General features: G+C 42.8%; 1 protein-coding gene across 1 annotated transcript in view; it reads right to left on the bottom strand.

Annotated features, from left to right (window-relative positions):
* The window catches only part of dcc (DCC netrin 1 receptor), a 358,534-nt gene that overhangs the window by 76,224 nt on the left and 255,058 nt on the right, over positions 1 to 27,252 (bottom strand). The window contains exons 12-13 of the mRNA XM_072696028.1: positions 24,683 to 24,732; positions 3,472 to 3,613 (exon numbers count right to left, since the gene is read on the bottom strand). Of these exons, the coding sequence (XP_072552129.1) occupies positions 3,472 to 3,613; positions 24,683 to 24,732 (192 nt within the window). The remainder of the gene's footprint in view (positions 1 to 3,471; positions 3,614 to 24,682; positions 24,733 to 27,252) is intronic.

Below are 27,252 nucleotides of genomic sequence, written 5' to 3' on the forward strand. Positions count from 1 at the left end.
CTGAAAAGCACTGGGGAAAGCAGGGCCACAGCTAATCATGCTAGTCCTGAAGAGCAGACGCCGTAAGCACAATGCTAAAGCTAACACAAATGAACAGTCACTTTCTCACAAATCCCAAAAAGATACATCTGGCTAACACTTGACAGCATGGCAGCATTAAGAAGGCTGCATGACATCAAAAGACAAAAGTATTGGGACACCTGCTCGTTCATTCATTTGTTCATTCTTTGTTTTTTAAGAAATCCAGGCTACTTCAAAGAGCTTAACCTGCTTTTGTTGGAGTAACTGTCTCTGCTGTCCAGAGAGGAAGGCTTTCTGCTAGATTTTGGAGGCGCATTGCTGTGAGGATTTGATTGATTTGATTGATTTGATTCGATATTAACAATTACATTGTGACAGGGTGGTAAATTCCGTCTTAAAAGGGCCACAGATCTCCAGGCGGAGCAGGCACACACAGGCAATGATTCTGTAACCAGTAACTACACTGTTATTGCAGCAGATATTAATGTGTAACCACATGGTTATCGGAGAACCTTAATATACAGTGGAACCCTAATTTACATTACTTTTAGTGAGACATATTTTTCTGCAAGCTAACCCATCCTTCCATAGCAACCCCTCCCAGCACTAGCAATGCTCCCGACTCTAGAAGTTAAAGACTTACGATACATGCAAAGCCATCCACTGCCATTTTTCGGATTGCCCTCACCGGGAAGCCGACACACACTTGAGGCGGGGTGGGGTGCTTGGGGAGTGCCAGGTCCCCAGCTCCGCCACACCAGCTAACAGATGTTCCAGCCTGTGATGACGGGAGAGAGCGCCATCTACCCACCAGGAGAGAGTCAAGGCCACACACAGCCAATTGTGCCCTTTCAGATTGCGGCTGCCGATGGCAAAGCAGCATGGCTCTGGCAGAGTGGCGGGGCGTCAGACGAGCGCTGTGTTGGCATTAGACGAGCACACCTGGTGTCGGTGATTGAATCAATATTCTGGTAACGTGACGGCCCCAGCGTGCATGTGTTTAAACTCTGAGTGTGTGTGTGTGTGTGTGTGTAGGAATTTTATTCCATTCTGCACGGGAGCCACTGGGCTCTGGGGCTTTATTGCCCTTGCCTGATACAAGAGGCTGTACATTTTCTTGGGCTGTGATAATTCCCCCTAAAAAGCTGTTATCAGTTTCAGGCTGTGTCGGCCCTTCGTCTGAGCGAAGCCTTCCTTCAGTTTGGTTTGAATGCTAATGATAAAAATGATGATAACAGCTGCTTATCGCTGAAGTACAACCTTCTGGTGAATTGAAAGAAAACTCAATTCATTCCAGTGCTATCAAATAATGTTTGGCCCGTCTGTCTTTATTAAGCGCCGTTTTATTCAAATGGTGTCTTTGACTCATGCTGGATTCACGGGTGGAGCTCTGCCGCTGCCTCGGCCCGACTAAAGAGGCCCTAAAATGCCGGCGGTAGAACCGGCTTGCTCGAAGGACCTGAAGAAGCTGATGCTGATTTACTGATCCAATACTGCAACACATATATGGACAAAAGTATTGGGACACCTACTGAAGGGTATTAAAAACGAGTTGATCCTGCTTTTGTTGGAGTAACTGTCCCTACTGTCCAGGGAGGAGATTTTGGAGGAGCATTGCTGTGAGGATTTGATTGAATTTAGCAGCAAGAGTGTTAGTGAAGTCCGGATGTTGGAGGTTTCACAATCTAACTCCCCAACTCTTAAAAGTACTGGATGGAGCACCACCATCCATCATTCCAGAGGACACAGTCGGTTCCACTGCTCCACAGCTCAATGCTGGGGGGCTTTATACCCCTCTAGCCCACGCCTATTCTATTGACAGTCCTTCTTCTTGACAGGGACTAGACAAGCTATGTATGTGTGCATTTGCACATCTGTGTCAGCAATGGGTGCAAATTAGTAGCGGAATGCATTCATTAGAAGGGGTGTCCACAAACTTTTGGACAAGTAGTGTATCTACTTTTGGGAAGCACCAGAAGAGTCTTTGTTCCACCGGCATAGCAGTCCAGGAGGAAGGCTTCTCCACTCTTCATGCTAGCAGCGTTTAGGCCCGTGGGCGCTAACTCTAGCCGCTAGTAATGTCTCTCTCTCTCTCTCTCTCCCTCTCTCTCTCTTTCTCAAATTCAACTTTGTAACTTGGTGTCCGGGCCGCTGGCACGGCATCAAGTCGACATATGAATAATACAGCCTCCCTTCAGCAGGACGGTGATACAGCAGCAGAGATTCCTGATGTACGCTGGGATTTAGCATTCGCTTCCAATCAGGAAGTGCTGGGTAAGTGTGGAGCCGCCTGTGCATGTTCTCCTGTTCCCGTTAGAGACCACCTGTCCTTTAAATTACAGGTACTCACATTTACATCTACATTTATAGCATTCAGCAGACACTCTAATCCAGAGCAACTTCCAGAAGTTCTTCACAATGTGGACAAAAGTTTTGGGACACCTGCTCGTTCACTTAAAACAAAAGAAAAACACTGAAACCTCTTCTGTAGAGGAGCTCAACGTATCCACACTTGGTTGGTAAACTAATGTACTCTCCAGCCTTGTCTGCTTTTGGCTACCAAAAAAAGGTATGGTGTTATTATTACATTAGAATATGGGGTGCAAATAGACTTTCTGGAAACCTGTAACCTATTTGCTCTTATTATCTTTTAAATAGCGATGGTTCTGCTTAAGTTCCTCAAACACATCTTTACGTAACTTATTAATTAATTTTAGCTCTACAGAAATAAACTCCAGATGTTTATGCTTAGCAATTTGCATAAGCCAAAGACAAAGTGCTCACTGTGCACAGTTTTAACTAATAATATAAATATAAAAAACACAGAACATACATTAAAATAGATATTTCTTTTTAAATAGATATATTATTATTATGTTCATTTTTCATATTTATGTAATTATATATAAAAATGCATTAATTTTAAAATAAAAAATTAAAAACCATCTAATGAAAAGTCAATTAAAGTGCCACTACTTTATGTTTTTTTTCCTTATTTTAAAATTAATGCATTTATATACATATATGTGTGTGTGTGTATATATATTTATATATATATATATATATATATACACATATATATATATATATATATATATATATATATATATATGCATTAATTAAAAAAAAAATCCAAAACATCTAATGAAAAGTCAATTAAAGTGCCGCTACTTATATATATATATATATATATATATATATATATATATATATATATAGCCAAGGTGCAACATAATAATTGCAGAATCTGCAGTAGTTTTCCCACAGTGAATCAGCAACAGCTACTCTGCTGCATCTGCGGTGGATCCAACACCCCACACCTCTCTCTTATCAATAACCCCCGAGCTGAAGCCATTTACTCCCCACACAGGCAGGGCAGGCAGGGTAAGCAGGTACTTTGCGGGGAAGAAGGGTTGGAAGGGGGCAAGCAGAGGCAGAACAAACACTCACCAGTGAAGAGATACCAGAGGTTGTTGGGTTCAATGGCCTCCTGCTCTCCGCGCCGGCCGGTTTTGCGGTAGCGGATTTTGTAGCCTGTGATGAAGCCGTTCTGCGTGCTGGCGGGAGGAGGCTGCCAGCTCACTTTAATACTCTGCAAGAAAGAAGAGAGCACAGTCAGAACAGAGCGCACGCTTTCACAGGACCGGGCAGAGTCGGCCTATCCATGCCCCGCCCACAAAAACAGCCCTCCGTAGTTACTGTTGTGAGGTTGGACGAACTGACTCACAACTTGAACCAGATTTGCCCTTGACTACCTCAATTATTACTTGACTCTGACTTGCCCTTGATTGACTCATGAATCGATTCTGACTTGCGCTTGACTGACTCATTTATAACTTCACTCTGACTTGCCCTTGACTACCTCAATTATAACTTGACTCTGACTTGCCCTTGACTACTTCAATTATAACTTGACTCTGACTTGCCCTTGATTGACTCATAAATCGATTCTGACTTGCGCTTGACTGACTCATTTATAACTTCACTCTGACTTGCCCTTGACTACCTCAATTATAACTTGACTCTGACTTGCCCTTGATTGACTCATGAATCGATTCTGACTTGCGCTTGACTGACTCAATTTTAACTTGACTCTGACTTGCCCTTGATTGACTCATGAATCGATTCTGACTTGCACTTGACTGACTCAATTTTAACTTGACTCTGACTTGTCCTTGATTGACTCATGAATCGATTCTGACTTGCGCTTGACTGACTCATTTATAACTTGACTCTGACTTGCCCTTGATTGACTCATGAATCGATTCTGACTTGCACTTGACTGACTCAATTTTAACTTGACTCTGACTTGTCCTTGAGTGACTCATGAATCGATTCTGACTTGCGCTTGACTGACTCAATTTTAACTTGACTCTGACTTGCCCTTGATTGACTCATGAATCGATTCTGACTTGCACTTGACTGACTCAATTTTAACTTGACTCTGACTTGCCCTTGATTGACTCATGAATCGATTCTGACTTGCGCTTGACTGACTCATTTATAACTTGACTCTGACTTGCCCTTGACTACCTCAATTATAACTTGACTCTGACTTGTCCTTGAGTGACTCATGAATTGATTCTGACTTGCGCTTGACTGACTCATGAATCGATTCTGACTTGCGCTTGACTGACTCATTTATAACTTGACTCTGACTTGCCCTTGACTACCTCAATTATAACTTGACTCTGACTTGCCCTTGATTGACTCAATTTTAACTTGACTCTGACTTGCCCTTGACTGACTCAATTATAACTTGACTCTGACTTGCCCTTGACTGACTCAATTATAACTTGACTCTGACTTGCCCTTGACTGACTCACTTATAACTTGACTCAGACTCACCCTTCACCGACTCATGAATGTACTTAGACTGGCCCCGGAGTGACTCACTTGCAATTTGACTCAGACTTGCTGCTGACTGACTCACAACACACCCTTGACTGACTCAATTACAGTCACACTGACTGATTCAATACAGACTTGCCCCATCTGACTAATAATCCACCCTTGACTGACTCATGACATGACTCAGACTCACTCGCGACTGACTCATGACTCGACACATCCTCAACTGATTTGCATCTACATAAACTTTAACATAACATAACATACATACATAACATAAACTCACGATTTGGTTCAGACTTGTCCTTGACTGAGTCATCAATCGACTCAGATTCACCCCTGACTGACTCAGGTCTCGACTAAGGCCTCACATCTCAAATGAGTCATTGAATCTTAATCAAATCTCAATTGAATTTCAATTATGCATGTGTTTACGGAGCTGAAATTGGTGACAGTCTGAGTCCACTGTCTGTTAGCAACATTAGCCTAGCATCTTCCATGCTAAACTAAAGAAACTCATGTCAGATATCAAACATGTACTGTCTGATCGACTGAATCTGGGCTCAGTGGTGAATCAGGTTCATTTTATTTTGTGCTGAACTGTCCCTTTAAACGAAGCTTTGGATAACAGGACTCCATTCGTTACTCCAGCGCTCCAGACCAGGCCAGGTCATCGCCTCCAGGACAGTTTGCTGATAATACTGAGCTTTTTTTTCGGCGGGTGATCAATGCCGATTGATCTTTAACATAAATGTTTGGCTCTGCTGGTGTGGCCTGTGTGCTCGGTGTGTGTGTGTGTGTGTGTGCGGTTATGATGCTGGAGAAAGAGTTTAATTGCTCACTAAAGCAGGAGAGGGAAATTAATTGTTTTGACAGGGTATTTAGTGTGGAGAAAACAGCGGCAGCCATGCAGAACTAGCGCTTCATTTGTGGAAAAGATCAGCGTGTAAACAAAGCTCTCGCACTGCCTCTCTCTCTCTCTCTCTCTATCTCTCTTTTATCTCCTCCTCTCGCGGTGGTCTCTTTCACATCAGCGAGGGTATCTTCAGCTCTGTCAAAACAACTTCTCGTCTCTGCACCCGTGATCAGGGGTGCCTGGTCACCTTGTTACTGGCGGGGAGAATGGCTCCTTCTCCAGCGTCATTAAGCGGCACATCAGTCAACTGGTGGTCTGCAGGGTTGTGTGTGTGTGTGTGGGGGGGGGTGCTCACTGCTATCTCAAGTGCTGGTATAGTGGGCAGCGGTGGGCTGCTTTTATTCCAATAGTAATGCAGGAAATAGGATTCATTTCTCTGTTTGTTTATTTGTTTATTCAAACTAGAATTTAGTTAATTTTGATTTATAAATGATTACTTATTATTATATCATTATTATTAATGTTGTTATTATTAGTAGTATTAGTATTAATAGCAGCAGTAGTAGTGTTGACAGATTGTTTTATGTGCAATTTATTTATTTAATTATTCATTTATGTAAGATAAATTATTATTATTATTATTATTATTATTATTATTATTAGATATTATAATTTAAAATGTTTTCACGATTACATTTTATTATTAGTTGTAATAGTAATAGTTGCAATAGTAGTATTAGTTGTAAATAGTAATAGTGGTATAGTAGTAGTAGTAGTTGTATTAGTGGTAATAGTAGTAGTAGAAGTAGTAGTGGTAGTTGTAGTATTAGTGGTGGTAGCAGTAGCAGTAGTAAAAGGAGTAGTAGAAGGAGAATTATTAGTAGTAATAGTAGTAGTTGCAGTTTTTGTGGTAGTAGTAGTAAAAATAGTAGTTATAGTAGTAGTAGTTGTAGTTGTAGTATTAGTGGTAGTAGTAGTAGAATGTGGTTCTTCTTATTATTAGCAGTATTAGTAGTAGTAGTAGTTGTAGTAGTAGTAGAATGAATAGTTGTAGTAGTTGAAGTGGAAATAGTATGAGTAGAATGAGTAGTTGCTGTAGTAGCTGTAGTAGTAGTAGAAGGAGTAGATGTAGTAGTAGTAGGAGTAATTGTAGTAGTAGAAGGAGTAGGTGTAGTAGTAGTAAAAGGAGTAGTTGTAGTAGTAGAAGGAGTAGTTATAGTAGTAGTTGTAGTAGTAGTACCAGTAGTTGTAGTAGTAAAAGGAGTAGTTGTAGTAGTAGAAGTGGAAGTAGTATGAGTAGAAGGAGTAGTTGCTGTAGTAGCTGTAGTAGTAGTAGTGGAAGGAGTAGTTGTAGTAATAGTAAAAGGAGTAGTTGTAGTAGTAGAAAGAGTAGTTGTAGTAGTAGTTGTTGTAGTAGTAGAAGGAGTAGTTGTAGTAATAGTAAAAGGAGTAGTTGTAGTAGTAGTAGGAGTAGTTGTAGTAATAGTAAAAGGAGTAGTTGTAGTAGTTGTAGTTGTAGTAGTTGTAGTAGTAGTAGTTGTAGAAGGAGTAGTTGTAGTAGTTGTAGTTGTAGTAGTTGTAGTTGTAGTAGTAGTAGGAGTAGCTGTAGTAGTAATAGTTGTAGTTGTAGTAGTTGTAGTTGTAGTAGTTGTAGTAGTAGTAGTTGTAGTTGTAGTAGTTGTAGTAGTAGTAATTGTAGTTGTAGTAGTAGTAGTTGTACTCCACAGCACTATGTAAATATACAGAAAACGAACAACACACCCACTAATTCTTAACCTACTGACTGAGAAGTTGTGTTGAGCAGAGCTCCACCTGGACCCAAAGCAGAGCTCGCTTGGGATTGTCTCTTAATGGAACAAGTAGCATCTACTTTTACTAACAAACACAGCCTCCACCGCAGCACCGTGCTAACAGAACAAGCAGCTCCAGCTAATGAATGAGCTACCTACTACAGTTGATTTGGAGAGATGCCAGAGACAGTTACTGCACTCCACACAGTTCAGATAACTGCTCAACTCAACACCCAGTAAACAGAGAAGTAGCACAGATGTGTAGCGCTAGGGTTAAGGACCTGTTCAGCACCACTGCCCTAGGAAATGTGCAGGAGCAAGACTCACTCTGCTGTTGATGGCTTGCTGGGAGAGATGCTCTGCACCACTGAAAGGCCTTAGAGCGGCACAGCCGGACCCTACGCAGTGCTATACTCATCTGGGATGCTGCAGCGGCTGCAATCGGTGAGATGTTTGGGACCACCGGAGGGCCCCGGAGGGTCTTGGAGGGTCTTGGAGGGTCTTGGAGATGCATGTCTGTCTCTTAAGGAGTGCCATAATTCAGACTGGCTGCTCTGCTAACCTAAGGAGTATCACCTACTATGGCTTGGCTAGCCAATGAGCCAGCCACTGCAGTTAATTGGCTTGCTGGGAGAAACGTAGTGGGCCAACGAAGGGTCTAAGAGACGTGCACCTGTTCTCTAAGGGGTGGTGCATTCAGTCAGAACTGAGTGGACATGGCCTGCTAGCCAAGCCTCGGTGGAATACACAAACGGCGCTGGAGCTTGAAGGAAGCGAAGGATGAGAGAAGGTGCAACTAAACCAGGATGTACTTGACGTGTTTGGCAACAGCGCAGCATGAATTTTAATTGGTTTATTTGCATGTTAACAGGCTTTCTCTCTCCCGCCCCCCTCCACAGATGGCAAGGCCACCACCTCCCCCCCACGCTAGGCAGCTGGCATTAATGCCAATCCGATACTGAGCCAATGCGACAGTTGCTAAACATATGATGGCATTCCTGTGCAGGCAAGCCTGAGCAGAGTTTAGCTGTCACACCCTGCTTACAAGCCCCTACCGCGTTTAATTAATCCAACTGCGGGCACTTTTTTTCTCAGGGCGGGCTAGCGCACAGTGTAGTGTATGTGGGCAAAAGTATTGGGACACCTGCTCATTCATTCCCCTTTATTTCGTCTTAGGTCTTAAAAGGCTTCACCTGATCTTGATGGAGTAACTGTTTCTAGTGTGCTACTAGACTTTTGAAGGAGCATTGCTGTGAGGATTTGATTGTTTTCAGCAATGTTGAATAACCCCCCCCCCCATCTCAAAAGTGTTGGATCACCACCATCATTCCAGAGAACACCAGTTCCCCTGTCAGTTCCACTGCTCCACAGCTTAATGTTGGGGGCTTTATGCCCCTCTATGTTTATCCTCTCCTGAGGGTCCTATTCTATTGGCAATACTTATTTACATGCGCTTATTTGTGTATGTGCACCTCTAAGACCCTTCAATAGCCCAAAACTGCAGTGGCTAACACATTAGCAAAGTAGCTTAACCCCAAATTAGCATGGCACTCTGAGCATGACTGAATACACACTCTCCTTTCGGGTCGTGGGGGGCATTTCTTTAAGACCCGCCAGATGCCCGAGACGTTCGTCTCAGTAGGCTGCATTCATTAGCCTCGCTAAAGTTAGCGCTCCTCATTCCCTTAGCCCAGCACCTAATCCCGAATGAGTACAGGGCCCTCCTTGGGCCCCCTGAGCATCTCTACAACTCTTCAGTGGGCCAAAACACCTCACTCAATAGCCGTGAACCGCGGCGGCTAGTGCATTCATTATCTAAAGTAGGTGTTGCTCATTCCGTTAGCGTAGCGCTCAAGCGCCGCTGATGAGGATGAATTCATTAACATTTGCTGGCACCTGTTCCCCGGGTTTGGGTCCGTATTCTTAATTGATTACAGCAGGTCGGAGAGAGAGAAGTGTGTGTGTGTGTGCGTGTGTGTGGGTGGGTGTGTGAGTGTGTGTGCCTGCTCGAGCGCCCGTGTGTGTGTGTGTGTGTGCCAGAGAGAGAGAGAGAGAGAGTGTGAGAGGAGTGGGAGCCATTAAAGTAGAAACTGCGAGTGTCATTTTGGCCCTGTCGTCTTGCTAATTATCCCGTGTAGAACAGGGCAAATCGGCTTGGAACAACGTGGTCCTGTTCTCCGCTGGCAGGTGCGGGGAGAGGGAGAGAGAGGGAGGGAGGGAGGGAGAGAGAGATAGAGATATAAAAGGGCTGGTAAGAGAGCAGGAGCTAGGCCCGAGAATATTGAGAATTTTTTTTTTGTGGGCGTAGCTTTACCAGGTTCCTGAGCGCTCAGGGTATTTGAAGCGGACACTGCAGCGAGCGCCCACAGATGGCCGTAGCCGTCCCTCCCGCCCCCACCCAACCCAAAGCTAACTGTTTTCCCTTCAATTTCATCCAGCGCTCTGTTAGTCAAGCAGTTGCCTGCAATGGTGTCAGTAGCAGCTAAGCAGTGTTGACTGCTGTCAAAACACACTTTGAGTTCATTCATCATCCCTCAACAAAAAAACCCTGTTTCTCCCACACTCGAATCCACAGACGCCACCAAAACAAAAGCTGCATAAAATCTTTGTTGTTGTTTTTTTCTCACAGCACAATCAGACGCGTCTACAGCTTAATCCAACACCTGCGAGGATCAAAGGCGTCTGAGACGGTTTTTAATCTGCACAGAAGATAAAGCGTGCTCTTGTTTTCTGAACTGCTGGTATAAATTCATTAAGGGTGGGCAATAGGGATGCTGTGGTATCCCAGGTGGTGCTAAGTGGTTGCTATGGAGTTGTTTAGTGGCTGCAAGACGGTTACAAAAATGTTATTAGTTAGTTTTGTGGTTGCTAGGCGGTTGCTATGGCGGTGCTAAGTAGATGCCATGATATCCCAGGTGGTTGCTATGGGGCTGCATAGTGGCAACTAAAATGTTAATTGCTATCGGTGATTGCTATGGAGTTGTTTTGTGGTTGCTAGGTGGTTGCTATGGTGTTGCTAAGTAGTTACTAAACAGTTATTAGGTGATTGTTATGAAGTTGTTTAGTGGTTTCTAGGTGGTTGCTATGGTGTTGCTAAGTAGATGCAACAATATCCCAGGTGGTTGCTATTTTGCTGCTAACTAGTTACTAAAATGTTATTAGGTGGTTGCTATGGAGTTGTTTTGTGGTTGCTAGGTGGTTGCTATGGTGGTGCTAAGTAGATGCCATGATATCCCAGGTGGTTGCTATGGGGCTGCATAGTGGCAACTAAAATGTTAATTGCTATAGGTGATTGCTATGGAGTTGTTTTGTGGTTGCTAGGTGGTTGCTATGGTGTTGCTAAGTAGATGCAACGATATGCCAGATGGTTGCTATTTTGCTGCTAACTAGTTACTAAAATGTTATTAGGTGGTTGCTATGGAGTTGTTTTGTGGTTGCTAGGTGGTTGCTATGGTGTTGCTAAGTAGTTACTAAACAGTTATTAGGTGATTGTTATGAAGTTGTTTAGTGGTTTCTAGGTGGTTGCTATGGTGTTGCTAAGTAGATGCAACTATATCTTAGGTGGTTGCTATTTTGCTGCTAAGTAGTTACTAAAATGTTATTAGGTGGTTGCTATGGAGTTGTTTAGTGGTTTCTAGGTGGTTGCAAGAGTGTTGCTAGCGGATTGCTATGGAGTTGCCACGGAGGTTGCTAGCTGGTTGCTATGGAGTTTTTAAATAGTTTCTAGGTGGTTGCTCTGGTATTGCTAAGTGGTCACTAAATGTTATAAGGTGATTTCTATTGAGTTAATAAGTGGTTGCTAGGTGGTTCCCGTAATATTATTACATAGTCCCTATGTTATCCATGGTGGTCGTTATGGTGCTGCTAAAATGTTATTAGCTGATTGCTATGAAGGTGTTTAGCAGTTGACAGGTGGTTGCTATTGCCTTGCTAAGAGAATCATACGGCTTCCCAGGTGGTTTCTATTGTGCTGCTAAGTGGATGACATGGTATCACAGGCGGTGGCTACGGTGTTGCAAAGTGGTTGTTATAGTGTTTTATGGGGGGTTGCTATGGAGGTGTTTAATTGTTGCTACATGGTGGTTTCTTTGGTGTTACTCAGTGGTTGCAATAGTGTTGCTAAGAGGTTGCTATGGAGTGTGATTAGTGGTTACTCAGTGGTGGCTATAGTGCCTAGATGTTTACTGTAGTATGGTATCACAGGTGGTTGCTATGGTGAAGCCATGACAGATGGGGGAGTGAACAGTCTGTACAGTTGCTGGTTATTACTACATCACCCCGCCTTCCAAACACTCCCCATCCAGTTAGCACGTGTGTGTGAATTTTTTGAATGGGGTTGTGCTGTATTAACCCTCCTCATCCCCACCGAGGAGCACAGCAACCCCCACCAGCAAACCGCCCACAGATCCATGCTGAGCCCATCTGCAGTCTTTCTAACTACATGATGTTCATGTGTTTCTCTTTAGAGCCCCAACCACTCGAGCACCTTGACAGGGTATTGATTGGTAAAGTGGAGGGAAAAGCGGGAAATCCCCATAAAGTTGACCCGACAATTTACCTGCACAAGACCCAGCACAATTCCCGGGACATTCCCCACATCATCAAAAGTCTGCCTTTCCGACCTAATAAAAGCCCAAAACTCTGAAGTTATTTAGCATTGATTTCCAGCTCATTCCGTACTGAAATGCCTAGAGGGCATCCGGACTAAGACCCGTCTGACAGAGCTGTAACCTGAGGGATGCTGTGATACAATTCCGCATCAGAAGGAAGGATCGGAGGAGGAGGGATTTCGGAGAGTTTGAGGATAACTCTGAAGGAGTCTTCACTCTAAACCTCTAAATCTCTGCTCCTCTCAGCTCTGTTCATCACGCAGCCCACCGAAAGCCTGTTAGCATTAGAGCTTAAAGCCACCTGAGACGCAGCTCCTGCAATCGCTATTGACAACCAAATTTCACACCACAGTCAGCCAAGTGTGTGTGTTAGTTATCCCTGCAGGTTTGCAGCTGAAGAGAATGACTTGTTTGATTGTTTGGCGGTGGACAGAAACTGACCTCAGCTCGGTCTCTCTGGACATCAACTCTATCAGTACCTGCAGACACTCAGAGCCAGGGACCTTATACGAGTGTGTGTGTGTGTGTGCAGGTTTGTGCTTGTGCATAATGCCTCCTATGGTGACGTTTTGCTGCAGGTTGGGCTTTGCAGAAGTTTCCATCGTTGCTACGGTGAATAACATGGCATATCCAGTGTGCTGTTATCGTCAACCATTGTATATATATACACACACACACATCGGTCAGCCATAACATTAGCACCACTGCAGGTGAAGTAAAAACCTGTCAAGGACTGTGATCTACATAATGGGCAGCAAGCAAAGGTGCACATATTTGTGTCCTCCACATCTGTCGTAGTGAACATACACAAACACACTCGTAAACTAGGGGCAGTGAGCACACACACACACACACTCTCAGAGCGGTGGGCAGCCAACTTCAGCGCCCGGGGAGCAAAGAGGGTAAAGGGCCTTGCTTAAGGGCCCAACAGTGGCAGCTTGCTGAGCCCGGGTATCAAACCCACAACCCTGTCATCAATAGCCCAGAGCTCTAACCGCTGAGCCACCACAGCCCCCAAGTGATCCGCCAGTTCCTGAAGGTGATGAAGGTGTTAAAATCAGGAAAATGGGCAAGATTGAACCATTTGGAAAGAGCATGCAGCGCTACATCTGGCGTAAAAAAGGCAATGAACATCACCATGAAAATATCATTCCAACCGTAAAGCATGGTGGAGGGAACATCATGATTTGGGGCTGCTTTGCTGCATCAGGGCCTGGCCAGCCTACAATCACAGAGGGGAAGATGAATTGCCCCTAGTGTATCAAAAAATTCTACAGGATAATGTGAGAGTGTCTCTGTACGTCTGCTGATGCTCTGTAGAAGTTGGGTAATGCAACAGGACAATGACCCGAAACACTGGAGCAAACCGAACAACTTTCCAGAGCGGCCAAGTCAGAGCCCAGACCTCAACCCTAAAGAAATGCTATGGGCTGACTTGAAGAGAGCTGTACACATGAGGCAAAAAAAAGAAGGGCTAAAATTCCTCCTGAACGATGTGCAGGTCTATTTCACAGCTGCAGGAAGCACCGGGTTGAGGTTATTGCTGCCAAGGGGAGGTCAACCAGCTATTAATTCCAAGGGTTCATGGTCACTTTTTCCACTGTCACTTTGATGTTGAATAAGTGTGTTCAATAAACACCTGAAAGATCATGTGTTTTATTTTTTGCGTTATTATTTTAGACACATTATATTTGTCAATATGCTTGACCTGGATGAGGATCAAATCATATTTTATGACAAATTAATGCAAAAAAACATAAAATTCCAAATGGTTCACATACTTTTTCCTGCCACTGTACATGCCCAAGTCATAAGGTCTGGGACGGGGAAAAACGGCCGGTGTACCCTGTAAACTAAGATGCCGCTTCCACAACTGCTCCATTTGGCTTCAGAATGTGTGTTAATGTGTGTGGGGGGACCACCATGGGTGTTTTTGTGTAAAGCTGCACCGTTCCTGGCCTTGCTCCACCCAGACAAGAGCATACAGGATATTTAACACACTCTGCCCGGAGCGTTCTCCTGCAGCCTGTTTCACTGGGGTGAAAAATAAGTGGTCCTCTTGTGAAGTGCTTTCTCTCTTTAAACTGCTTTACAGAGCAGCAGCCTTCCGAGGTGCATCTCATGGCCGCTTCACACGGCCAGTAAAAATGCCCAGTGCTTAAAATGTGACCTTCTCTTCCTCCTCAGAGAGCATTTATACACCCCCACCCCAGCCCCCACCTATGCTTGTTCTCCCCAAATTACTAAACTCAATAGAGCTGCATTCAAGATGCCAGGAAAGTGGAGTGGATTCCCCAGATCACACCGCTTTCCTCTGCAGTTACTGCTTTGAAGCTGCAATCAATAGAATAGTAAATAGAATATGTTAGATATAAGCCACATAGCAGTACAGTGCTGACCACATGGAGGGGTTTTACACGGCCTGCTTCACAACAGGCTAGCAGAAAACAGCACCGTTAGCAGGACACATGTTTGGACGCTGATCCTCTCTGTAAACTCAAGACACTGTATGGATTTATACAGTTATTCCAGCAGCTCACCCAATTTACTTTAATGAAGGATTGATCAGATAAACAAGGGGTTGGACGGGAACTGTTGAATGAACACACACACACACACACACACGCAAGTAATTCTGGAGCATTTGGTCCACTCATCACAGAAATTCTGCACAGTGGATAACGTTCTCTTTCAGGCAGGAATGGCACAGAGAGTCGTCTGTATCCCCTGTTCACTGTTTCAATACAAACACTTGACATATTAACTAAGCATCCCAATTCTTCCTCTTCTCTATCAGTAATGGTAGCAGCTGCAGTGGTGCTACTAGTAGGCTATACTAGTAGTAGTTGTGGAGGTAGTAATGGGTGCAGTGGTAGAAGCATTATTTGTAGTAATCATAGGTATGTAGTAATGGTAGTAGTAGTAGTAGCGGCAGTGGTAGCAGTAGTAGTGGTGGTACTGTATGTAATATTAGTGTGATTATTAATAATAGTATAAGTGGTAGTTGTAGTATTAGTCTTATTAGTGATAGAAGTGATTTTAGTACCTTGTTAGTATTAGTAGTAGTATTAGTGGTAGTTGTAGTATTAGTAATTGCAGTAGTCATATTAGTATTAACACTGGTGGTATTATTAGCATAATCATGATTAAAGCACCACATAATTATTGAATTATTGAATAATTATTATTATTATTATTATTATTATTAGTGGTAGTTGTAGTGTTAGTAGTTGCAGTAGTCATATTAGTATTAGCACTGGTGGTATTATAAGTATAATCACCATTATAGTGCCACATTATTATTGAATTATTGTTATTATTATAATGATAATTATAATTATAATTATTATTAGTGCTAGTTGTAGTGTTAATAGTTGCAGTGGTCATATTAGTATCAACACTGGTGGAATTATAAGTATAATCATGATTAGAGCACCACATTATTATTAAATTATTGTTATTATTATTATTATTATTTTTTTATTATTATTTATTAGTGGTAGTTGTAGTATTAGTAGTTGCAGTCGTCATATTAGTATTAACACTGGTGGAATTATAAGTATAATCATGATTAGAGCACCACATTATTATTGAATTATTGTTATTGTTATTATTATTATTATTATTAATAGTAGTAGTAGTAGTGCTAGTTGTATTGTTAGTGGTGAAAGTGGTACTGTATTAGTATTAGTACTGATGGTAGTGATGTTTGTACCAATTAGTATTAGTAGTGATATTAGTATTAGTAGTGTAGTGGTAGTAGTGATGTCAGGTACCATATTAGTATTAGCAGTGATATCAGTATTATTATTATTATTATTATTATTAGTAGTAGTAGTAGTAGTAGTAGTAGTAGCATTAGTGGTAGTTGTAGTATTAGCAGAGGAAGTAGTGATATTAGTATTAACACTGGTGGTAGTATTAGTTAACTATAATAACAACAACAATAATAATAATGTATGTTTATGTATATATTTTAATTATATGTACATTATATTTTATATTATAGTTATAGTATCTAAAGAAACAATATGAGGAAATGTGTAGTAGTGATTAAAATGAAGTACATCCCTGCCTCTCACCCTTAAAGTGCATTAGTATTTGGACTGGAATTGGCATTTCATGTTCATTTGTTCTCATATGCATGAACTGTGCAAGAACCTCAGCATTACACTTGCAAACAGGTGAATCAGGGTGAGCTTCGTGTTTGTAGCTTCTGAATGTTTCATTTTCGTAAGATTGCATATTCTCACTGTTTCTGTGCCGAGTAGGCTGGCCGAACGTTTAGCGTCCACCTGCTGTAGCAGTGATTTACCACCCACAAACTGAGTCAGCTTTCATGGCACTGGATGTTCGTCCTTCAAAACACAGACAGTACTGTTTTCCATTTCTGTCTTCTATTGCTTTTAACCTGCACTCTGCATTCTCTCTCTCTCGCTCTCTCGCTCATTTATTTCCTCTCCCTCAGTTTCACAGCACTCCCACTCTTTATCAATACTGCTCAGCAGCTTCAGTTTCAACTTTCCATCCATAAAACGTTACATAAACGCAACAAAAACCTCCTCTCCGCTTCATCTTTGCCTGAGATTGATCTTCAGTTCCGCAGTTGCTCCCAGCAGTTACTCTAAAACTGTCCACGGGACTCGATTTAAGGTCTAGGTGTGTTTTGGTACTTCACCCCTCTCTTCTCAGTTGCAGGCCTCTTCTCATTACACTCACCCCATCACCCCAGAAGAGCACTGTTATTCCGTCACCTCCATCTCCTTCATTTAAATGTCTTTATGTTTCTTTTCAAATCATTATTTTAGTGTAATAAAAGAACTGTAATGAATAGATCTATTTGGTGTCCATGTGTAAAAGCACAGTGGATAACGTCCTCTTTCAGGCAGGAATGGAAGTGCTACCAGAGTCAAGATGATTTATTCAAAATATTTGCCAAACATCCTACTTCTTTCATTCTACATTTACTCTCCAGTAGTAGTAGTGTTAGTTTAAGTAGAGGTTATACTGTTTGTACTAGTAGTAGTGGTAGTAGTAGTAGTAGTAGCAGTAGTAGTAGTGGTAGTAGTAGTAGTGGTGGTAGTGGTGGTAGTGGTAGTAGCAGTAGTAGTAGTGGTAGTAGCAGTAGTAGTAGTGGTAGTGGTGGTAGTAGTAGTAGTAGTAGTAGCAGTAGTAGTAGTGGTAGTGGTAGTAGTGGTAGTAGCAGTAGTAGTAGCAGTAGTGGTAGCAGTAGCAGTAGTAGTAGTGGTAGTAGCAGTAGCAGTAGTAGTAGTGGTAGTGGTAGTAGCAGTAGTAGTAGCGGTAGTGGTAGTAGTGGTAGTAGCAGTAGTAGTAGCAGTAGTGGTAGCAGTAGCAGTAGTAGTAGTGGTAGTAGCAGTAGCAGTAGTAGTAGTGGTAGTAGCAGTAGCAGTAGTAGTAGTGGTAGTGGTAGTAGCAGTAGTAGTAGCGGTAGTGGTAGTGGTAGTAGCAGTAGTAGTAGTAGTAGTGGTAGTAGTGGTAGTAGCAGTAGTAGTAGCAGTAGTGGTAGTGGTAGTAGCAGTAGTGGTAGTGGTAGTAGCAGTAGTAGTAGTAGTAGTGATAGTGGTAGTAGTGGTAGTAGTAGTGGTGGTGGTGGTAGTAGTGGCAGTAGTGGTAGTGGTGGTAGTAGTAATAGCAGTAGTGGTAGTGGTGTTAGTGGTAGTAGCAGTAGTAGTAGCAGTAGTGGTAGCAGTAGTAGTAGCAGTAGTGGTAGTGGTAGTAGCAGTAGTAGAAGTAGTAGTGATAGTGGTAGTGGTAGTAGCAGTAGTGGTAGTGGTGGTAGCAGTAGTGGTAGTGGTGGTGGTAGTAATAGCAGTAGTGGTAGTGGTAGTAGCAGTAGTGGTAGTGGTGGTGGTAGTAATAGCAGTAGTGGTAGTGGTAATAGCAGTAGTAGTAGTGGTAGTAGTAGTAGTGGTGGTAGTAGTAGTAGCAATAGTAGTGGTAGTAGTAGTAGTAGTAGTAGCAGTAGTATTAGTGGTAGTGGTAGTAGTGGTAGTAGCAGTAGTAGTAGCAGTAGTGGTAGTGGTGGTAGTAGTAGTAGCAATAGTAGTAGTGGTAGTAGCAGTAGTGGTAGTAGCAGTAGTGGTGGTAGTTGTAGTAGCAGTAGTGGTAGTAGCAGTAGTGGTGGTAGTTGTAGTAGCAGTAGTAGTAGTAGTAGTGATAGTGGTAGTGGTAGTAGCAGTAGTGGTAGTGGTGGTAATAGTAATAGCAGTAGTGGTAGTGGTGGTAGTGGTAGTAGCAGTAGTAGTAGTGATAGTGGTAGTGGTAGTAGCAGTAGTGGTAGTGGTGGTGGTAGTAATAGCAGTAGTAGTAGTGGTAGTAGTAGCAGTAGTAGTAGTAGTAGTGGTGGTAGTTGTAGTAGCAGTAGTGGTGGTAGTTGTAGTAGCAGTAGTGGTAGTAGCAGTAGTGGTGGTAGTTGTAGTAGCAGTAGTGGTAGTGGTAGTAGTAGTAGTGGTGGTAGTTGTAGTAGCAGTAGTGGTAGTAGCAGTAGTGGTGGTAGTTGTAGTAGCAGTAGTGGTAGTGGTAGTAGCAGTAGTGGTGGTAGTTGTAGTAGCAGTAGTGGTAGTAGCAGTAGTGGTGGTAGTTGTAGTAGCAGTAGTGGTAGTGGTAGTAGTAGTAGTGGTGGTAGTGGTGGTGGTAGTAGAAGTAGTAGTTGCAGTAATGGTAGTAGCAATAGTAGTGGTGGCAGTGGTAGTAGTAGTGGTGGTGGTAGTGGTAGTAGTAGTAGTGGTAGTGGTGGTAGTAGTAGCAGCAGCAGTAGTAGTAGTAGTAGTAATTGTAGGAGCAGTAGCAGTAAAAAGAGCGGTATTAGTATTATAAGTTGGTATTAGAATTATTAGCAGTGGTAGTAGTAGTTGTTGTAAGAGGTAGGTGGGTATTAGAGTATTAGTAGTAGTAGTAGTAGCAGCAGCAGCAGTAGTAGTAGTAATAGCTGTAATAGTTGCAGTAGTAGCATTAGTATTAAAAGGGGTAGTAGTGTTAGCAGTTGTAGGAGCAGTAGCAGTTGTAATAGTGGTAGTAGTAGTAGTAGTAGTAGTAGTCGTAATAGTAGAAGCAATTTTAGTAATAGTAATGCACATATTAGAAGTATTAATATTAGTGGTAGTAGTGGTATAATAGAAGTAGTAGTATGGCTAGACAGTAGTAGTAGTAGTAGTAGTTGTAGTGATAGCAGCAGCAGGAGCAACAGCAGTAGTTGGATTAGAATTAGTAGTAGTGATAGTAGTATTAATAGTATTAGTAGTTGTAGTTGTTACATTACTAATGGTAGTAATAGTATGGGTAGTATATAGTGTATAGCAATAATCCCAAAAAATGTTTATAAACAAGTATTTCATAAGTTGTTATTGTGCATAAAATCATAAAAGAAAGACTGATATGCAAGCGATATTCCTGTGCTTTAAGCAGTAGTGTGTTCTCACTGTCAGTAGATGACAGTAAGCACTAACACACTCAGCCCTCTTTAAATGTATGGGAGTTGTACGGGCGATTATAATTCGTGCAGCAGTGGCTGGTGTGAAGGTGAGAGATTATGGTTAGGGCCATTTGTGTCAACACAGATATAGTGGCCCACATTCTCCTGCCCCGCCGAGGTGCGTCTTCTGCTCTTTTATAGGGGCAATCCATCTGATTCCATCTATTAATAACCTCTCCCCTCCGTAGAAAATGATACACAAATAGACAGTTTCATTTTCCAGTGAAAAATGAAAATGTTTTCTTTCTAAAACGTGCCCTCCCTAAGCATGATGCATCGTCCGACTGTTGGGCCACAGAATGGATCTGCTGCACCTGGAGAGAAAAAAGCCTCTGGCCCAGTGCTTCAGCGTTTATATGGTTCGCTTCTATTTTCCCCTGCCTTTTCTTCCACCTGCCAACTCTGAACAAGTCCTGCACCTCTAAAACTAATAATAATAAATAATAATTCACACTTTTCCTCTTTTACACTTCCCAGTAGCTTCCAAAAAGCTCACTTTACTCCAACCCTGCTACACAACGCAGCCAGAAGCATGCTGAATGTGGTCATGTGTTGTCTATTAATATAACAATGTTGCGCTAGCATTACCAATAACTGTCAGTTACATTACTAATAGCTGTCAGGACAGATTATGTCCAATAGTTTAACAGTGCTGGTGTTACATTAATGGACATAATCTGTTTATTATTAGTGTCCATTAATATAAATGTGTTGTGTTACGTTATCAATAACTGTCAGGACAGATTATGTCCATTAGTGTAACAGTGTTGTGTTATATTACTGGTAATTGCTAACTGTCAGGACAGATTATGTCCATTAGTGTAACAGGGTTGTGTTACTGTTTATGATAACCGTCAGGACAGATTATGTCCATTAGTGTAACAGGGTTGTGTTACTGTTTATGATAACTGTCAGGACAGATTATGTCCATTAGTGTAACAGGGTTGTGTTACTGTTTATGATAACCGTCAGGACAGATTATGTCCATTAGTGTAACAGGGTTGTGTTACTGTTTATGATAACTGTCAGGACAGAATATGTCCATTAGTGTAACAGGGTTGTGCTACATTACTGGTAATTGCTAACTGTCAGGACAGATTGTGTCCATTAGTGTAACAGGGTTGTGTTACAATTATTGATTAATGTCCGGACAGATTACGTCCATTAATGTAACAGGCTTGTTTTACAATTATGGATTAATGTCAGGACAGATTTTGTCCATTAGTGTAACAGGGTTGTGTTACTGTTTATGATAAATGTCAGGACAGATTATGTCCATAAGTGTAACAGTGTTGTGTTACAATTACTGATTAATGTCAAGACAGATTATGTTCATTAGTGTAACAGGGTTGTGTTACTGTTTATGATAAATGTCAGGACAGATTATGTCCATAAGTGTAACAGTGTTGTGTTACAATTACTGATTAATGTCAAGACAGATTATGTCCATTAGTGTGACAGGGTTGCATTACTGTTTCTGATAAATGTCAGGTCATATTATGTCCATTAGTGTGACAGGGTTGTGTTACTGTTTCTGATAAATGTCAGGTCATATTATGTCCACAAGTGTGACATAATAAGACCTGTACACTAGTCTTGCATCGGATTACTTTGCTGTTAATGATGGTTATCAGGACAGTCATCACAGAGCAAAGGAAGTCTGAACTGAGAACTGAGTCTGCACTTACAAGAACATCTGAGTCAAAACTTGAATTTCTTGACCAAGCTTTCACTCCAAGTCACAAATGGACATCAATCCACCACCGGAGTAACGAGATGTAGCCGTTAGCCATTGTTCAGCATGCTGAGCGGGGCGGGATTCATCACTCATGCAAATTCTTCCCCAGACAATGGAAACTCATTTTCATCGCATAAACAACGCTTTATCGGCTGCCTCAGACGGAGCGCTTTCAGCACGGCCTGAATGGCTGATGGCTTTGTGCTCTTCCTCGCATAGGGACCCTAGCACGCTAGAGAGAGGGAGGCAGGGCAGGGAGTTTTAGAACGCAGCCCAATGCGGCTCTAATCTAATGCTGCAGGAGTGCTTAGCTGAAGGACTTCCTCAACTCTTAATGGACAGCTGCCAAGAAACGTCCTTCGGTGTGACGCCATAGAGGAACCAGTTTCTTTAAAGAACCTGGTTTTAAATGCCAGAACCATCCAAGCATTCGCATTACTGCTGGGACACTGGATTGGATCCATGGTCTGGGTGCAGTGCTGACACAGCAGAACTGAGATTCCTGCAACTCTTAATGTCGTCAAGGAACAGAAAAAAAAGAAAAAGCCAAGCAGTATCTATTAAACGCCTGGGATACCATAGAAACCAGATAGGACACCACAATAACACCCTGGGATACCAGGGTAACAGCATTACCTAGAAACGTCTTAACAACTCCATAGAATCCACCTGGGATAGGACAGCAATCACTTAGCAACACCATCTGGGAGATTATAGCAAACACCTAGCAACACCATAACCACCTACTGGGATACCACAGTCATCACTTAATAACACCACAGCAACCATCTTGCATACTATAGCAACCACCAGGGATACCATAGCAGCCACTTAGCAACACCATAGCAACCACCTGGCATATAATAGAATCCCCTAGCAACATCATAGCAACCACTTAGCAATGCCATAGCAACCACCAAGCAACATCATAGCAATCATCAAGCAACACCATAGCAACCAACTGTGCTACCATAGCAACCACCTAGCAACACTATAAGCAACCCCCTGGCATATGATAGCAAACACCTAGCAACATCATAGCAGCCATCTGGCATGCTGAAGCAGCCACCAAGCAACTCCATGGCAACCACAAGTTATACCATAGCAACCAACTAGCAAAACCATAGCAACCAACTGCGATATCATAGCAACCACCTAGCAATTACTAAATATCTCCACAGCAACCACATAGCAACACCATAGCAACCATAGCAGTGGCCATGTAGAAACAGCCTAGCAACCGCCTGGAACTGTGAACCACTGTGCACTTTTCTAATTATCGTCTAATATTCTTAATTTCATAATGAGAAATATTACCCATATTTCCTACATTTCAGATGCTCACATTTGCCAAGACATCTGTTTTCCATTACGAGGGACAGACAGTAACACAAGAGAATAAGAGAGAGAGAGAGAGAGAGAGAGAGAGAGAGAGACGTGCCAGGGAAATTGTCCAGTAAGCGAGAGACCAGCAGGCACTAATATCCACTTTAAGAGCAGGGAGGAAATGTGATAGAAGTGCCACAGATGACCTCACTGCCTCTATCTCCACTTTCCATCAAGACAGGAGAGGAAAAGTGGAGGACAAACGAAAAGGGTCAAGAGCATTTATCCTTTTAGCATGATGGTCAGAAACTGAAAATTGAGGAGAGCAGAGGGTGAAATGTCTTATTGTCTCTTTCTCTTTCTCACCCGCGAGACCTTACACTTCACTCTGCTACCATTTTAGCCTACGCTGATTTCTCTACATGCAGAACAGCATTAGCCAACAATCATCACACAATGACCTTTCTCAAAGGCCTTGCGCTAAGACCGTTAGCCCAGGCTAAACCTACACACAGTCACCTTTGGCATGGCCTCGCTCCTTCACTGCCGTAGATCAGTACTTGTATGGATAGTGTGGCTATAAATGTAAGCTCCCAGGACGCGTGGGAACCCTGTAAACCTACAAACCCCGGTTCACCTCCAGCCTCATTCTGTGAGTCATTCCTGAGCCTTTCACTGCTGTAAGTCACGAGTCTTCAGCATCAGTCAAGAACCCTTGCGATTATATGTTTTCCTCTGAATGTCGTGCGATACCGCTAATTTCCAGCACATTGTCTGAAAACAGCTCATCATGCTGCTGATTAAGGGAGTTGCCGCTAATTGCTATCTTGGGGCTGATAATTAACGGTTCTGTCCTGGTTCTCAATGCAGCTGTCCCACCATGCCAGCGAGTGGAAGAAGCAGCTGCTTCTTCAGGGGAAAGCTCCCTGCTAGCACCCACAATGCATCTGGCTCCCCATAAAATCATTAGCATCGCCGTCGCTCCCCATCACCATCAGTGTTATTATCATGGCTGCAGAGATGCTAGCACTAGCACTGGATCTATGCTAATTGGACAAAAGTATTGGGACACCTGTCCATTCATTGCTTCTTCTCAGATTATCCTGCTTCTGTTGGAGGAACTACATCTAGTGTTCACGGAAGAAGGCTTTCTACTAGGTTTTGGAGGAGCATTGCTGTGAGGATTTGATTGCATTCAGCCACATGAGGGTTAGTGAGGTCAGGATGTCAATGACCACTTCATTCCCAATAGGGTAATGTTTGTCTATCTGCTCCAGAGAGTCCTATTATTAGTGGGGGGGTCCACAAGTATTTGGACGTGTTATGTGTTTTGTAGATCCTCGACAGAAGATCGTCCAATGCAAGAGGGACTCAAGCCTAATACTTTGGGACAACGCTAAGATGACAAGTCATGGTTACAGTCATCAACAGGTGTGCACATGCAGCCGCTAATCGCTAATTCCTACACATGTAATCTGCTGCCGTTAGCTTTAATTAACTCGGTCACTTTGGCCTTTCCTGACTGCAGGTGTTGAGCTGTTTTTGAAGGTGAAGCTTTTAGCCTCATAATTTCACGAAGAGCCGAAATGCTGACGTTGCCTGGCTCTCTCAGCTGGACCGGGAGCTTAGCGCAGGCCGATTTAGAGGTGCTCAAAAGAATTAAAAACGTAATCCGGGGTAATCCAGTCTCCGTACGGGAACAAACACACACGCTTTCACACTCACAAAACCTCCTTTCAGTTTCTCTGCTCCACAGAGAGTGGCAGAGCACAGACTTTGTTGTGGAAGCCCACCTCCGCTGCCATTAGCGCTCTTCTCTTCACTGTTAGAGAAGATCAAACCGTGGCGTGTTTTCCTCTGATCCTCCCGGTCTTTACATAAAGCCCAGCTGCCGACGGATCTCAAAGGCTTTGTTAACTTTACAAACTAGCAGCACACGTCTCTGAAACAGCCTGAGGGGCGAAGGCTAGAACGCGCCTATCCTTCTGTAGCACTCACCCGTGAGTAGATCACTTCCAGAGAGATGTTCTGAGGAGGAGCGCTTGGAACTGTGGAGAAAAAAGCAAGAAGAGAGAATTAGGAGAATTAGAAGAACAAGGACTCATTGTTTTCATTGATCCAGTAGTGTGTGGTTTAGTGACCGATAGATCAATACTGAAGTAATACACTCAATAAAGTCCAATCTTAATGTTTTCTTTGGAGAATTGATCTTAGGTAGAACCTAATTCGGCCCCAGATGGTGCGTGTTGACATGTTGGTCAGAAGAACACCAGTTTGGATGATCTACTTGATTTATAGCTTTATACCTTTCGAGTGTCCAAATCATAAAGTGGAATTTAAGCATAATTTTGAGGGCACTACATTTTCCCACAATGCACTGGTAATTCATAGTAAACATCATAGCTCACTACATCAGTTGAATGTGGACCACAATGCATTACTTAGCAACAGAGAGTGGAGCGAGCTGAAGCCAGCAACGTTTGCTCACATAAGCCAGTGATACCTCCGAGGCACTGGATGCTGTGAATTTCAGATTCATATTTTCCCATGTAGTTCATTAACAGTAGGTCTAGGTTGCTCAACAACAACAGTGCTTTTACTGCTGCATATATATATATATATATATGCTCTATAATAAGTCTATGAATATCTTACAAATGTCATGACTACATTTCCTGAACAAGCTAGCCCATTTGGAAGGTTTTAGCATTTGTACTGGTATTGGGACATTAGCCTTGGTTTTACTGGTATCGGATCGAGGACAAAACCAGTGGCTCTGCACTGAGTGAGTGAGTGAGTGAGTGAGTGTGTGTGCGTGGTTCAGGCATCACATGGTACAGATAAATGACTATCCGCATGGGACCTCAGGTCACTGAACAGCCTGAGCATGCTAAAGCTGTTATTGAATTAGCCTATCGCCTGAGGGACTCCCTTAAACGGATACCCTTTGTATACTCAAAGAAAGCAGTACTCTGTACACCCTGTCCCGCAGCACGTATTGGTAATCAATTATCAAATTACCTTACAGGAGATAACCAATCATACACATTAATGCAAACACGCCTTTAAAAGACCCCGAGCTTATCTGACCTCTGATGCAGTTCAGAGCCATCGATACCCATCAATCTGCTGACATGAGCTTAATGCACTGTCAGTCCATGTGTGTGTTACACACAATCTCACACACACAGGAGTACAAGGCAGGTGTTTCTAATAAAGTGGCCAGTGAGTGGAAGTACAGGGTATGTGTTTCCAATAAAGTGGTCAATGAGTGGACTGATAAAGTGACCAGATAGTAGAAGTGCAAGGTATGTGTTTCTAATAAAGTGGCCAGCATGTGAAAGTACAAGGTTGGCGTTTCTAATAAAAAGGCCAGTGAGCGGAAGTACAGGGTAGGCGTTTCTAATAAAGTGGCCAGCATGTGAAAGTACAAGGTTGGTGTTTCTAAGTGAGTGGATTCACAAGGTAGGTGTTTCTAATAAAATGGCCAGTGAGTGGATTCACAAGGTAGGTGTTTCTAATAAAATGGCCACTGAGTGGATTCACGAGGTATGTGTTTCTAATAAAATGGCCAGTGAGTGGATTCACAAGGTAGGTGTTTCTAATAAATTGGCCAGTGAATGGATTCACAAGGTAGGTGTTTCTAATAAATTGGCCAGTGAGTGGATTCACAAGGTAGGTGTTTCTAATAAATTGGCCAGTGAGTGGAAGTACAAAGTAGGTGTTTCCAATATGTGTGTGTTAGTGTGTACACTTACACTTTCTCACGCTCTCTCGCTCACACACACACACACACAAACACACACAGAGACTTGTAAGACGTCCTAATGTTCTGGTTGAATGTAATTTAATGTCTCACATCAACTTCATTCCTCCAGCACTTCAACAGCCTCTAATTGTCGTCCATAATTAAAAAGAAGCATTTGGGTAATGAGCTTCTACCTTCATGTGCTAATTGCTATTGTGTGAGAACTTGGTTTGGACTTCACTGGCAGATACAATTACCATTACCACACGCAGCCTGGGACACTTTCACAGTGTGTGTGGAGGAGTGTTTATGCCCACTCTGGTGTGGCTAGTGCACATTTCTGTTGTAGTATAGTCAGAGCCATAATTATCTTATATAGCAGATAACTGTGGAAGAGAGAGGAAACAAGAAAGAGAGAGAGAGAAAGAGAGGGAGAGTTTGAGAGAGGGAGAGGAAGATGTGGCGTGGCACAATTTCATTAGTACAACACAAGGGGCCTTTAATTAAGCAGGGAAATGGAAAGGCCGTTCTCGCGGCTCATTTGAAGCGTTTGGCGGCGGAGGGCTAATGGAAGCTGACAGACAATAAATTCCCGCTGCCTCTTAGAGCCTCTGAAGGTAATACGAAGAGACAATCGGCCGACGAAAGAGTGCCAAAGCCACCACCGCACCAGCCACGCTCACTGTCTGTCTGCCACAACCGAGAGAGAGAGAGAGAGAGAAAGAGGGAAAAAGGGGAAAGACAGTAGCATGGACAAAGACAGTATGGATAAAGGTGTGTGGGTGTGTGTGAGAAAAAGGGGGAAAAATGTAGAAGATGG

This window comes from Salminus brasiliensis, chromosome 1 (assembly GCF_030463535.1).
Source record: "Salminus brasiliensis chromosome 1, fSalBra1.hap2, whole genome shotgun sequence".
Classification (NCBI taxonomy): Eukaryota; Metazoa; Chordata; class Actinopteri; order Characiformes; family Bryconidae; genus Salminus; species Salminus brasiliensis.